Source organism: Monodelphis domestica, chromosome 8, assembly GCF_027887165.1.
Source record: "Monodelphis domestica isolate mMonDom1 chromosome 8, mMonDom1.pri, whole genome shotgun sequence".
Classification (NCBI taxonomy): domain Eukaryota; kingdom Metazoa; phylum Chordata; class Mammalia; order Didelphimorphia; family Didelphidae; genus Monodelphis; species Monodelphis domestica.
This window is the reverse complement of record NC_077234.1, coordinates 104,655,742-104,671,416: the sequence shown is the minus strand read 5'-3', so window position 1 is coordinate 104,671,416 and position 15,675 is coordinate 104,655,742. Positions and strand designations below refer to the sequence as shown.

Genomic DNA, 15,675 nt, shown 5'->3' with positions numbered 1-15,675 from the left:
GTATGAAAACTCCTTCTACCAACACTGATCACAACTTGTTCATATCTTAGGGTTGGAGTATCATAGACCTAGTGCTAGAAGGGACCTTGAAGGTCATTTAGTCCAACTCAACTTCTTTATTTTTCAAATGAAGAAATTGAGATCCAGAGTAGTGAAGGGACTTGCTAGAGGTCTCAAAGGCAGATAGGGATAGCACAGGATACAAGTCCATGATCTCCCATTCTAAAACCAATGACTACAAAGTCATTATACATTGATTTCAAATTAAAATTCATTAAGTGACTCCATGGTCACACAGGTACTACACAGGGAGTATCAGAGATGGGATTAGAACCCATATCTCCTGGGTGGCAAGCTCCCTTCTTCAGACACTCTGCTATAAATTAACTAATGTGTAAATGGAATTATCCTCCTTTATTTTAACTTAATTGAGAACTTGGAGTGTTCATCCTTTTACACTTAGTCAAACACATGGAGAACCTTTTACTAGAAAAGGAAGTTTACATCCTCAAAGACAGGAAGTGGATCCCACAAGCACTGTCCCACCCTGGGCAGTGCCAGAGAAATCAAGAAACTATGACTGGTTCCTGAGAAGTAATAGACCAGACTACAGTGAAAGGAATAGAAATCAGAGAGACAGGAAGTGACATGGGGAAAGTGTTATAAAAGGTGGAACTAGAGAGATGAACAGGCATTTCTTGGTTGGAGGACTTCTTTTTAGAGGAGGACTTCTTCCCTTTTAGAGGGATTCTGCATTGGTGGCTCCTGCTGAAGAGACTCAACCATGACTCCTGGTTGGAGATCAGGACCTGAGGAAGCCTTTGTTGGAGTTGAACTGGATTCCCCTGGATCAGCAATTATGGAGTATTTAGCTAGGGTATTTGGCCTAGGCAATATTTCCTACCTCCTTCCTATATATTTCCCCCTTTTACTACCACTACTGTGCTGTAATAAAGCTACTGGAGCTACTAACAGCCTTGTGACTCAAGAGTTAATTTTTATACACGGTGACCACAACAACTTTGTATAAGTCTTAATTTGACCAAAACCAGTTTTAACTCTTACACTAATATTTAGTTAACATATAATACATAAACATTAAAACATATAAAACATAAACATAAAAATTAAACATAGCACAACACATATAGTATTCAACATATGTATTATGATATGACTTATATACTACACTGACTTATATATGGTATACAAATATGAATTATATTCATCTCTTAGCCAATATAGCTTATATACAAAATAAATTTCTTAGTCAATACAGTATATATATATGCATTTACCCATATATACCCCACATAAGTGCATCATGTATTTTTATAAACATACATTGTATGTGTGTGTATACATATATACATATATATCTTATGTATATTATGTAAAAAAAAAGCAGCTTTGTGGGAAAGATTTTTTGCTTCTACTAAAATATTTGAGAATTCTCATTATGACTGTCAGAACTCAGTAACCATTTATCCCTAAGATCCACCTGGCATAAATTGAAATAGCATCCTTCTTGCTTGAGGGTCTTAATTAGAGTCTTGCAAAGCAGAACTATGGGAAGTTTTCTACTGTTGTTTCTCAATGGTTAGAACTTTGATGCTCTGGTGATGTGCTTTAAAAAATGGACTAGGATGGTAAAGAGTAAGTCGATTCTTTGCCCCTGGCTGAGACATTGGGTCATTATTTTAAGTTGAATTGACTAGCTTAACACTCTTTGACTGACATGACATTCAATTATTATCCCATCATTTTTCGAAGGTATCTGTGATTTGTAGCCCTAAAGTTGTTGAAGAACTTTAAGGGGTTTTAGCACTTGAGAGTTTCTTGCCTCCTTTTATTTTTCTCGAGACTGACTTGTATTTTGATAAGTCTTCCCTCCTTTGAAATACTGGATTTCACTTTTCCACTGAATTCTTTTTTTCTTATGTAATGAGATCAGGCAGCTGGTAATTAGTTAGATATGTGATTGACCTTATGATTTTAAAGATATTCCCAGAAAACTGCCTCTAATGTGTGCTCCTTGAGGGCAGCAACTGTGCTCATTTTTATCTTTATATACTCAGAATGACATATACTATGTACAAAATAAATGGGTACTGAATTGAGCTAAATTGGAAAATAATTAAGTATCTCACATTCCCTTTACTAACCTTCAATATTGCATTTTCTATTTTTTGTTATTCTGCCTGCTTTCACTTGCAGCAACATTTTAGAATGATTAATATATTTTCATTAAAATAATCATTGATTTTCATGTTACAGCTTAACTTAATAATGATGATTTGGCTAATTCCTTATGTAATTTACTGCATAAACTTGTTCTTTTGATGATTTAAAATTATTCATTGTCTAGCCTAGATTTGCTACAACCTCTATTTCACCTTCTTGATTTTCCTTCTCTAATTGATTTATTTTCTATTACTAATTTTTTTCAAAATATCTATACAAATAGGTTACATTAATATCGAGCTTTAACTTTATGTAGCACTTTATCTACATTGGCTGTTTTATTCTCAAAACAACCCTCAAACTGTAAAGTAGGAAGTAAAAGGATTATTATCCTCATTTTACAAAGGTATCAAGAATGAACATGAGCTGTATAGGCACAGAAAGGAAAAACCTCTTTAGGATATCTGAAACATTTAATAACTTTAAAATTAAGTTCAGTCTTTGAAATAGGCTTATTCACTGCTAAAAAAAAAGCTGTCAATTGGGTATTCTGCTGTCAGATAGGTGTGGTATTTCAGTCATAGGTACTAAACTGCAAATTTCATGCTTTTTGGGGATTCCATTAGGTTTCTCCCTTAAAGTCCCATTTTACTACACCATTTTGAACACTGAAGATATAACTGAAAAATTCAACAAGTTCTGGTATTTGTTTTGAAATGTTTGAAAGAATTCATTAATCCATCTGTTTCTAGCGATATTTTACATCATATGTATTAGTTTTATATATAAACATGTATATATGTGATATGTATATGTGCATATACACATACATAATCTAACATGTATATATGTATGTTTTATGTGTGAAATTGGTTCTGTCTATAGATGGATAGATTTAGATACATACACAGCATATTTATTTATTTTGGCTATTGTTACTCAATATGTTATATATATTCATTTATTTATAATGCTCAAATTTGTTGTCATATAGCTGTGTATAAATTCTGTAGCAACGTTATTTATTATTTGTAGCAATTCCCTCTTCATTTAAAAAATTGGTAATTTGGTTTTCCCTTCATCTATAGTTATCTCTTTTAATGGTTTCTAATTAGAAATGAACTCTTATCTGAAGTCATACTTGAAACTACTGATTTTCTGGAGTCAGTAAAGTAATTTTTCATCCTCAACTACTCATTTATGAGAGGAGTGAAAGCAAGAGCAAGAACAAAACAGAAATACACAGAGAGTAGAGTAGAAAATTGGTTATTCACTTTTATCCAGTCTATAAACTGTTTTCTTTATTTAGGCTAATGAAAAGAATGAATAATGTTATCTTTTACATCTTTCTGGTGCTCAGAAATAATTTTTCTCTTTGTAAAATATAAAGTTTATCTAAATTGCCTTTAATTATTCCAATTTCAATTATTCTAATGCTTATCCATATTCTCAGGATCATGATGGCCTTTATAAATATAAATCCTGACATTCACCTGACATAGCTATAGCACTGACCTCAAGATTCTATACTACTTCAGTAATCATTATACTTTTTAAAAAAGAAATAGACATTCCACTCTTTTACAGAGGTATCATACAATCTTATACCTCCACAACAATAACTTCAGTTGTTACTCTGTAAAATGCTAAATTTATTATTTTTCTTTTAATATGTTTAAACCTTCTGATTTGTTTTACTTTTTCTGTTAAAATGACTCACTCTTCTTGTCCTTTTTTTCTTAACTTGTTTATTTATTATATGAAACTCATAATAAAAAATCTTACTCCTTTTTCATTTTTATTAATGTAGTTATAACACATATATATGTATATATATACATATATATGATACTAATTTTTGGGTAAAATATTATTTCCTACTTCTCTCCAGTAATGTTTTTAACTATTATTTGTCAATGAACTTTAATGCTGGTCTTTTGCTAATCAAGTGAAAACAAGTAAAATAATAAAAAAAAATTTCATGTTCTCTGATGCATTCAGCTTCAGAGCAATAAATTTGAGGTATTTTTTATATTTATCAAACCCTTTATTATCTGCCCAATTTATTCCACTCTCACTAATCATACACAAATGCCTCTCTGTTCACAGGATCCTGATGGACACCATAGTCATTATACTAAATGTAAATGTAGATACATACAATAATGTATAGAGGAGCTCAATCATTCATAAAAATACTCATAATTGAGGTCTCTTCTGATCATAGCAATCCTTATAGATTCTTCTTTTATGTTATAATTTCCATCACCAGTCATTTTCTTTTTAGTGATAATTTCAGTTCATATTACTTCCACTGTGCATTTTTTTGTTTTTTTGTTTTTAACCTCTGGAGAACATTCAAATTCTCTAGTACTAATTTAGAGATCCTGGGTTTTTTTTTTTTTTATCATCTTCATAATCAGATCAAATGTTACTAAATCCTCTCCAGGGATTATCTTGGAATTTTCTCCTTGGTTTAGACTTTAGTTTTTGTTTATTTTTTTTTCTTGTCAAAACTTCTAGGAATGTGGAGGGGAATCAAAATTATATTTTAGTATTAAAAAAAATTTCTAGTTTATCTGGGTATGAAATTTTCCCATCACTTTCTGGAATCAAAATTCATCTTTTTTTTTCTCTTCTCATAATGGATTAATATTCCTTTTAAGTTCAAATTAGCAGTACCTTTATAAGCAGTAGTTTTATCCTTAGCATATTTTAAGATTCTCTATTTAGATGAATCTCTGGAATTTAATGACTAAGTATCTGATGAATAAGAGCCAAATTTCTCCTTGGAGTCTATCAAGTGAATTATATAAACTTGTGGCTGTCTATTGATTTTTTACTAGCTCAAGAAAATTCACTTGATCAATTACAGAAAAATTACCATTTGAATTCTGATGATTTTTAGATTTTCTCACATAGCTTTGCCTTTTAGTTCTGTCTCTTTCCTTGGAAAGTCTCAGAGTCTCTTCCCAGTTAAATTGTTCTTTAATTTATATTATTCTGTTTTCTATTGCTTCTGTAGGTTTGCTTTCTAATCAATGACTGTATTTTCCAATGATTTAATTACACTATTTTATTCAAGTTTTCTACCACTTTTCAATTTTATTATCCTTTTTCTATTTAATTTAATTTTATTTATACTATATCTCTAATTACTAATGCAAGCTTTCTATACCAATATGATATGGTATTGATCTCACATTACTTTACATATATATATGAAAAAATATACCACACATGTTTAATATTCATTTAGATGTGGTTTTCCAGGCTACACCTGAAATATATCTTGTTATTCTACTCCTTCCCCAAAAATATTTGTCTTCCTATTTGTTTATCCTGTTGATCTTTTTTCATCCCCTTAGTTCAGGGTTTTGTCCTTGTCTAAGGGACTCTTTGATTGATTCTTTAATTTATGTTCCTCTCTTTCATACCTGGGATGGTGGAGGGGAAAAATTTGGAAAGCTGAGCTACTTTCAACCTGTTACCATCCTAGTTTGCCTAAATTTGTCAGCCTATACTTTGAAATAAACAAAAACGAGATAAAACTTAAAATCTTTTTCAATTGTTATGTTGAAATATTCGTTCCAATACAGTTCATCCCAAAGTGCCTTCATAAGCCTCTAATTTCCCACCAATTCTTTCTCTGTTGGGCAAAGCATTGATCTCTCTGTCTCTCTGTTTCTGTCTCTCCTGCTTCCATCTTCCTTTTTTATTCTTTCTCTTTCTCCCTTTCTCTCTAACAGCCCAATTTTAATTTTATAGCTCTCAGAGCCCTTCCCTCCTTCCTCTACCTCAGGCTCTCTCATAAGAAAAGAACTATATTTTATCAAGTTACTCTAATGTGAACCGCTTAAGAATCCATCCATCACGAGAAAACGGAGAGAATATAATTTGCAGAAGGGCTAAGGATTTCATTTGATTTCATTTGTATAGGGAACTTCCAGGTAAGGAAACGCAATTTGATCAAATGCTACTCAGCTCCTCTTTTGAAACATAAAAATTTTATATATATTTATAGAGTTGTTTAGAGCACTGAGAGGTGGTGACTCGCCCTACTTCTCACAAGCTTGAACCCAGGTCTTCCTGATTTCAAAGATGCGCTCTCTGGCCACTTTGTCAAGGTGCCACAATTTACAAGGAAACACAAAATCGGGATTTTTTTAACCCAGATAAACAAGCCTTTGAGCTGCAAGTCCAGGTAGGGGCTAAATTTGACCTCTTTCCAGCGACGAGTTCCTGGCACACATTTTTACAGCATGGTTTGACCCATCCTTACCTGTCCATCTGCCACATCCCTGCCTACCTTGGGATACTGCCTCGCGGTTACAAAAGGAGGCAGGGGCCCTGCAGAGGGGCTGCGGTGTAGGTGCGGGTGCGCTGAGGGGTGCGGTGGGGGTGGGGGTGTTCTTAGAAATGGATTTAATTCAGCCAGAGGAACAAGATGGCCGCGATGGCGGAGTGACCTTAGTGCTGGCAGGCGGGCGGCCGCCGGCGCAGGCGGGAGTGAGCCGGCGGAAGGAGAACGGCCAGCCCAGCCGCTGGCCTCTTCCAACTCCAGGACGTCTCCTAGAAGCATCTCCACCGAGACTGCTGATCCTGGAACCGCAGAGCCGCCGGCGGACTCTGGCAGTGGGCTTGAGGCTGCCTCTACTGGGTAGCCTTCAGCCTTCAGGATCTGAGCATCCTGGTCTCCACTTTTTCCCGCCGGCCAGCCGCCTCCCCAGCCTCCCCAGCTCTCCCCCTTCCATCTTCAGGCTATGGCCATGGCGCACAAGAAAGGCTCTAAGAACTCCGAATTAGTTTTCGGAGGTAAATATAAGCTAATGAAGAAGATCGGGGCCGGCTCCTTCGGGAAGATCTACCTGGCGGTCAACGTTTCCAACGGTGAGGAGGTGGCGGTGAAGATGGAGTCCCAGAAGGCCCGGTCGCCCCGGCTGCTGCATGAGAGCAGGCTCTACAAGGCCCTTCAGGGTGGGGTGGGCATCCCCCACATGCGCTGGTATGGCCGGGATAAAGGCTACAACGTGCTGGTCATGGACCTCCTCGGCCCCAGCCTCGAAGACCTCTTCAATTTCTGCTCCCGCAGGTTCACGATGAAAACCGTGCTCATGCTAGCCGACCAGATGATCAGTAGAATCGAATACGTACACGCAAAGAACTTCATACACAGAGACATCAAGCCAGATAACTTCCTCATGGGGACCGGCCGTCATGCCAATAAGCTATTCCTTATTGACTTTGGTTTGGCCAAGAAGTACCGAGACAACAAAACCAAGCAGCATATCCCCTACCGAGAAGATAAAAATCTCACCGGCACTGCCAGGTACGCCAGCATCAATGCACACCTTGGCATTGAGCAGAGCCGCGGAGATGACCTGGAGTCCATAGGGTACGTGCTTATGTATTTTAACAGGACCAGCTTGCCCTGGCAAGGACTCAATGCTGCAACAAAGAAACAAAAGTATGAAAAGATCAGTGAAAAGAAGTTGTCCACTTCTGTTGAGAGTTTGTGTAAAGGGTTCCCGGCAGAATTTGCCATGTATCTCAACTATTGCAGGGGCTTACGTTTTGAAGAAGCACCAGATTATTTGTACCTGAGGCAACTTTTCCGGGCCCTTTTCAAGACTCTGAACCATCAATACGATTATACATTTGATTGGACAGCAATGAAACAGAATAGTTCCCAGCCAGCAGCCTCATCCAGTGGGCAGGGTCAGTAGGTTTAAGCCCTCAGGGATTTCTAAGCCTAAAGATGAACAGATGAAGTAGAGCAGATCATTGGAGCAGAATTTGCTGCTCCTCAAATGTAGAAGTTTTAGTTCATATGTGCACTTGCCAGTGGTTGTGGGCAACCATTTACTTGATGTAAAGAATTTAATTTCATTATAAACTGGCTCTGGGTAGTTGTAGCCACCATAATTGTGAATATTAACTGAGAGAATGAAACATGATGTTCAGTTTTTTGTTTCATTTTTTAAGTGAAAAAAAATTAAATGTTTGACACAAGTGTTGGAGAAATTGTGAATATGCCTTTTTTGTTACCTTTTCATTTTGAAAATGTACTGCTTTGAGATCTCATTTTCAAAGATCTCATGAACAATATTTAGTAACAGTTTTGACATTTTGATAATTGTAAATATGCACAATTTTGCACTTTTAAGGTTTTTCCCTCCCTGGGGTTTGAAAGTTTTTAATTTAATCAATTTTAATGGTTCCTGTGTGCATGCCAATTGACATGATAACAACTGAAGATTCCAGTTTTTCATCATATGAAAGACTGGTTACTGTGCTAGAAACAACAGCATATACAGTAAAGACTTAAAACTTAGTGTACTAGATTATCTTTAGGACTCTGCATTATTCTATAATGTTCTTGGTATAAAAAAGGAAAATAGCATATTTGTTACAGAAATTTGGTTACAGTCTTACAACTGAGCCTGTATGCAAGTTGCCTAGATAAATGTAATCACCGTAAACATTAAAAACCATGGATATAAGTTCTTTTGGAAGTCATACAATGGTGACCTATGTCTTGGAAGCAGAATCAATACCTATATATAGCCCCACCCTTTGCTTGGTCAAATTTCCACCATGGGGAGGAGAATTTCCTTGGATGACACAATGGTTAGAGAACCATCATGTAGATACATGCTGTTGAATACACAAAATACCAATGGTCCTCTCACATTCCTACCTTTTTTTCCACTAGAAGAATTCAGGCTCTTATGTCCTCTGTCATGTGCATATCTTCCTAAATAATTTCATTGCCCTTCTTTCTTTCCACTGAAATGTCTTTCAAACACAACTGCATTAACAATAATGGTAGAGATCATAAGTTTTCTAAAGCACAGTTCTGACCATATCAGTCTCCTGCTCAAAACATTTGAGTGAATTCTAATTGCCTTCAGAATAAAATAGAAATTCCTTAACCTTGAATTTAAAGTCTTATGCAACCTGGCTCTACCCAGTCTTTTCCAGTTTTATTTCACTTTGCTTCTCATCATGTATTCCATATCAGTCACAAGACTATAAACTATTCACCAAATGTGTCATGGCTTTTCCTAACATTGTATATTATCTAATCCTTTGAATGCTCTCTCTCCATATCTCCACCTATTCAAATCTTTTTTATTTAATCAAGGTACAGCTCATGTGCAGTCTTTCTCTTTGAAGACTTCCAGGTATCCCTTAAAGTTGTATTTCCTGATTCTTTGTATGAATCTCTTATCTTTTCTTTTAACAAGTCCCCCTAAACCTACCCACCCCCCTTTTTGCACAGTACTTGGCTATGCCTGTGTATTTCTCTCCTACATTTAACTTCGTGAAGTTAGGGACTATGTTGTTATTCATCTTTGTTTCCTCAGCATCTAGCTTAGTGCCTTGAACATATTAAAGGGCTAATAAATAATTGTGAGTTAAATTGAATTGAATTGTGCTTGGCACAGGAGCCTTTTTCTTATCGATTTAGGAATCTGTCCCCCCAAGAACCCTATACTAGCTATGAAAATGTAGTATCTATTAGTATAAATGGAGAAATTTTCATATATGATTTTCCCCAAGTTTATCCCAATCTGTTTTCTTTTTCTAGAAAGAAAATCCCCTAGAATAGCAGAGGGAGATAGCAGCTGAAATTCGCTTTATGCTATATGATGAAAAATACATCTATTTAATAATACTACTGTCACAGTATCAATGCGATATCATCACTATTGACTTTATCATATATAATAATACTCTTCATATAATAGGGATATACATCCTTTAATTCTCCTTTTACAATTTTTATCCTGTAACATTTTCCTGATTCCAATGACTCAATTTAACAACTTCTGCCACTCTTATCTTCAAGTCAGTCTTTTTTTTTCCTTTTCTATTTACAGTGAATAAAGGAGCTGTATTGATGTGTATGGTGTCTTTTTTGATCTCTTGGCTCAACTGATTACAGGGTGATTGCTAAGGACTGCATGGAAACATCAAATGACCAGTTTGTTCATCAAGATAACTTAAATAACTGATAGCAAGTTGTCAGTCCAATATTTTAAGTCATTTTAAGAACCAGATCAGATTGACTATTCAGTGCTCTGATCCATTGTCCCAGTATTATTCTGAAGATTTTTGAAGACCACGGATGAGGAAATGAAACCAGATAGTTCTTTTTGCTGTGTTGTATAAGCACCACATAAGCAAATCATTAATGATATTTAATTTTTTTAGACATTAGTTTTTAGACATTAATTTAAAGACAAAATTCAAAGTATTTATGGAAGACTAGGATATGCTATATTTTAGTTACTAATGGTGACAAAAATTCTAGCCAATATTTAGGAAATAAATATAAAATAAAGAGAAACCAGATCCAGCAAAACTTCATGGTCATCCAGTATTTTAAATGTCAGGACGTAGAGTAATGTTAATTATTGGTATCTTTCATATTCCTATGCCATAAGTGCAAATCTCTAAAGATCTATGCTAATGTTCTCTTTAGAGGTTCATAATACAAGTTTCAAGATTTTTAAAACTGTTTTGATAACTATTTTTCAATATAAATGATTGTAGACCTATATGTTTGATGCATTTAAAATTATTATTCTGAGAAGGGGTCCATAAACATTAGACTGTCAAAGGGGTACCATTAAAGACACATACTAGACACAAACACAGACAAATTAGTAATTCCTTTCCTAGAGTGATATGTGAATTCAGCCATATGGTCAATTATTTGGATGGAAATGAAAAAAAAATATAAGGAGCCAAAATCATTGTGAAAGTTATGAGTAAGATAACATGTAATTTTTTAAAAAAAAGGTTTTTTATAAGACATGGAAATTGTCAGGGGCCAAAAAAAAGGGAAGAAAAATGAACATTTGACAAATACTTTGTCATATTTGTTATGTACTTTATTAGTTTACAGAAAAAGCATATGAGTTTTTAGAGCTTAGATCCTTGCACACTTGGTTATATACTTGTATAAGTCAAGTATGGGGATAAGAATGGGGATAACCAATTAAAGAAATATATTGCCAGCCCATTTCCACTACCAATATGAAGATAGGTTGTGATAGTCTAGTTACAGACAATAGCTATATATATGTAATCAGTCGTATCAGGTAGGTTAGGATGACATCCAGGAAAGAATTATAGTCACTATAGCTAGAGCATCTTTCCCCTTGGGTAATGTTGGGTCAGGGGTGGGGGTGGGGGGTGCTAAAAAGTAGTTAGCTTGTCATTATAACCACTGATGATGCTAAATGCTTACTTAGTGGTGATGATCTGCTTAGTCCCAATTTCTAGATACCTTAGTGAAATTACTGTAGTGTGGAAACTGTTTATATAGTCATGACACATATTTTTTAATTGTATTGATATATATCACACACACACACACACACACACACACACACACACACATATATATATATATATATACACATAGAATAGATACTCTACAACTCGAATTCAAATAAACTTTCTTAAACAATTCCCTCAAACAAATCTGAATAAGGCTGATAGTATAGTTGCCTGTGGTTTACAATTCATGTCACTTTCCCTTTTTTATAGTTTACTAGGTTTTCTTAGAGAGTACTTTTTAAAATATATTTTAGAACTATCTTTATGCCTTATAATTGATTGAGAATTATCTCAGCATTTTCTTTACTATTGTAATCACTACATCAATACATACATTATTTGCTTTGGTTGCATCACTCTATCATTTCATCTGAATCCTTCAATATTTATCTAAATCATCTTATTTTCATTCCTTACAGTGCAATAATATCCTTTACATTAATACCTTTTCAGCTATTGTCTGGTCATTGGGTTTATTTTATTTCCAGCTTTTTATTATCACAATGTTTTGTGTTCTCTAGATTGAAAAACATAGAAATAATTTAGTATAATACTTTCTTGCATAATTCTAAACTTTTCAAGGAAGAATCAAACCAACTGATGACTACCAGCATTGAATTAGTAGGAGTCACAAAGACAGTTTTGCAAAAACTCCTACCCTCAGGAATTCCACTCAAAAAACTGGGGAATTTCTTCTTCATCTACTTCTCTGGTGAGTTTGTTTTCCTTAATCTCTATTTCAGAGCCTTAGATAACCAAAGAAGATGAAGGAAACTTCTTAACCTTGTGCTTTCAAGTGAAAGAAGATCAAGGAGTGGCTCCAGGCAAGGAATATTAGGTCCTTGTTCAGTAAGGTCTCTGAAACTCATTTTGTCCTTACTATCAAGGAAAAACACATCAAGAAGAGAATCATGTACCAATGGGTGCTTGCCACAGTTTCAGGATTGAGTGTTACACCCTCATGTCCCAGGGGAAATAGGTTTCCTATAGATGTTTTTAGGGATGACATTAGGACGTTGTTGGGGGTTGCCAAATTTATATTCTTTAAGTCTCACATTTACTTAAAGTCAGTGAGGTTGAGTCTGCTTTACATTCATAATCTTTCTGTAGCTAGATTGATTACCCTTAATACAAATACTAGATTTACCTAAGGGCCAGAAATTTTCTGATTTAAAGGAAATCTCTTTTTATTAATTTCATTTGTTATTATTCCCAAAGGATGGATAATTGATGATAAATGGGTCTTAATTTACTGGAAAAAAAAAAAAGACAGTTTCCCTTTAGTATTTCCTCTATCCAGCCACTTACACAAAGTTAGTCAGCCACGGCCTTATGGACCAAACTACCCTTACTATATGTGAAGAGGCATAGAACGAAGGACCTCAAATTTAATTCAAGCTCCCACCACTCATTCTAATACTTATATAGTTGTTATATTTTAGTTTGCGATCTCATGCTTGGCTTTTTAAATTTTATTTTCCTATTTGAATACTCAGTTTTCTTTCATTTTGATTTATAATTTGTGATGGAAACTTCTCTGGAATATAATTTCTCATTCACTTTTGTTACCTCTTAATAAGATTTAATAGTTTAACAATTCTAATTATCTTTTACACTGGTTTTCTGTGAGTCTACCTAAACTTTGAAGACAATATCTGTGTGTGTGCACATGCACACACATGCACACGGTTTGCATGACTTATGTGGTACTTTCAGTTAAAACTTTCTAATTTTTACTCAAGGATTAATAGGACATCAAAATAACAAATTTAATTTAGATTCCATTTAAGGTGTGTGTGTTTATGTCTCCCATCTTTGTCCCTCCTATTATCGATATAATCACGCATATCATTCCAGTAAGTAAGGAATTTTCAGTTGAGGATGTCCCTTGGAACTTGAACTTCTTCCCATGCAACAAAGCACTGGTTCCAGACCCTTTCCCATATTTAAATGGAGTAAGTTATTTTGAATCTCTCCTGTACTTGTCCTCACAATGAAATATATTATTACCTTCTATGAAAACTAACTATGTTCGGAGGAGTCATAGAACAGTCAACATGAGTGAGCTACATTATAGGTCTTTGTTATTTATTACAATAATATACAGCATTATTGAAAAGAATATATTGGCCATTTCCTTTTACAAATTCATGTCTAATGATAGAATGTTCTCCTTTCCAATGGGGCAAGAAAAGCTTAATCTCTACCCCTCCTACCAGGATTATCAATTTACTCTTATCTTACTTTACTGAAATCCCTCTGACATCATTTATAAAAAAAAATATTTTGTGACTGCCACAATTAAAGTATGGAAATACATCTAAATCTTCCTGGATCAAACTAGTTTTTTCTAAGTCTATTTCTAAGTTGAATTCCACATGGAAATCAGCAGCCCCATAGCTCCATTGTTTGACATGTTCTTTACATTATAATTGGATCATTTATAAACTGTGTAGATTGCTTATTCAGTCTTTACCTTTCGATCCCTTTCTTACAAGATCACATTTTAGGTATTTGACTTAGCTAAGTGCTATTCAAAATTGATTTGTGTTCAATGTCTAAATTGTTCTTAATGCATTTACTTCTAGTGTGTAATTAGGTGGTAGAATAGTCTGTGATAAACCTACAAAAAGCTGTTCTCTGAGGTTCCATAACAATCACATAATCATAGAGTTGGGAGACATTTCAGAGGTCATCTAGATCAAACCCCTGGTGTGAATTCCTTTAACAGAATTCTTGACAAGTGATCTCAATCTCTGAATACCATCCATAATGGGAAATTAATTCATGAGGCAACTCATTACATCTTTATGGACTTCTAATTAGCAGGAAGTTCTTTCTTGCATCTTTTTTAATAGTCTATTCCCTCCCATTATAAAGTATATCACCCCAACACCCCCCCCACACACACAAATTATCTTAATCTGCCTCCTATTTATCCTTGCTTGAAACATTAAATAAGTCATCTCTTTCCATGTAGCAACCTCTCAAAACTTTGAAGATAATTATCTATCATGTTTTCTCTTCTCCATGCTAATATTAACTATTCTTGGTTCTATCAAATGGCTCCGTTATGACATGTTTCAAGCTTTCTTACTGCTGAGGCTATCCTCTTTGTGATATACTCCAGTAGAGAAATATCACTGTTAAAATGTGTCATTTGAAAAAATGAACACTTCTATAGATGTGGTGTTCTGAATGATGCAGAATGTATAAGTGTTAATTTATTTCCAGTGAGCACGTTAACAATTTTATTTAAAATGTCATTAGAAAAATGAATATAACTCATTTTATTAAATACAGAAGTTGGGATACTCTAGTTGTCCTTACATTCTGCTGTAGTACAATATTTTAAATTCTGAGATCTTAGTAATGGTAAATGAATTCTTATAGCCTGTTCTCGTGCCAATAAATCTCTCTCTCTCACATACACATATGCATGCACACACATATACACAAACACATATATACATGCATTGATCTTCCAAAAGCAAATCCATATTTATCAAACACACAGAAATACAACTACTTTGGACAATTTCAAAGCCAATGAGGGAATTAACTTTATTAAAGTAAAATTCAAAACCTGTTACAGGGGTTGGCTAATATGAGACTAATGTCACATTCACTATAGTCAGATCCAGGTCTTAATTCTAGGTAGTAGCTTCAAGGTGAGGAAGAACACTAGCACACACCAGATCTTGCAGCCACAGGGAAACATGAGCACCCTAGCAAGAATTCTAAGGCAGAAAAGAGTGATTATGGTTACTCACAGACCAGAGCACAGGCTTAGAGAATATTAAACACATCTCTCTGTACATTATACCACTTTGGAAGAACTAAAAACAAACAAAAAAAAAATCCCAGAGTTAGCTCTGAAGGCAACTGCTCAAAAAACCAGAAGCTTGGATCAACGGTACTATCATCACAGTTACAGAGCTCAACTTTAACAGTTTTTGTTTGTTTATTTTTTAAATTAAAGGAAAAAAGATAAAGATTGGGAAATGAGAGAACAACAATAACAACAAAAAAGAAACAACATAGAAAATTATTTTGGTGAGAGGGAAGACCAAAGCAAAAATTCAGAAGAAGATAACAAGTCAATTCTGTTGCATCTAAAGCTTCCAAGAAAAATAA

General features: G+C 34.6%; 1 protein-coding gene across 1 annotated transcript; it reads left to right on the top strand.

Moving 5' to 3' along the window:
* Positions 1–6,610: 6,610 nt before the first annotated feature.
* LOC100012818 (casein kinase I-like) lies at positions 6,611–8,208 on the top strand. Its single transcript, XM_016425012.2, has one exon. It carries the CDS (start codon positions 6,948–6,950, stop codon positions 7,908–7,910), a length of 963 nt encoding a protein of 320 aa, XP_016280498.1. The 5' UTR covers positions 6,611–6,947; the 3' UTR covers positions 7,911–8,208.
* Positions 8,209–15,675: the final 7,467 nt, after the last annotated feature.

Coding starts and splice junctions, on each gene's coding strand:
- LOC100012818 (XM_016425012.2), top strand. CDS start 6,948: ATGGCCATGGCGCACAAGAAAGGCTCTAAGAACTCCGAATTAGTTTTC.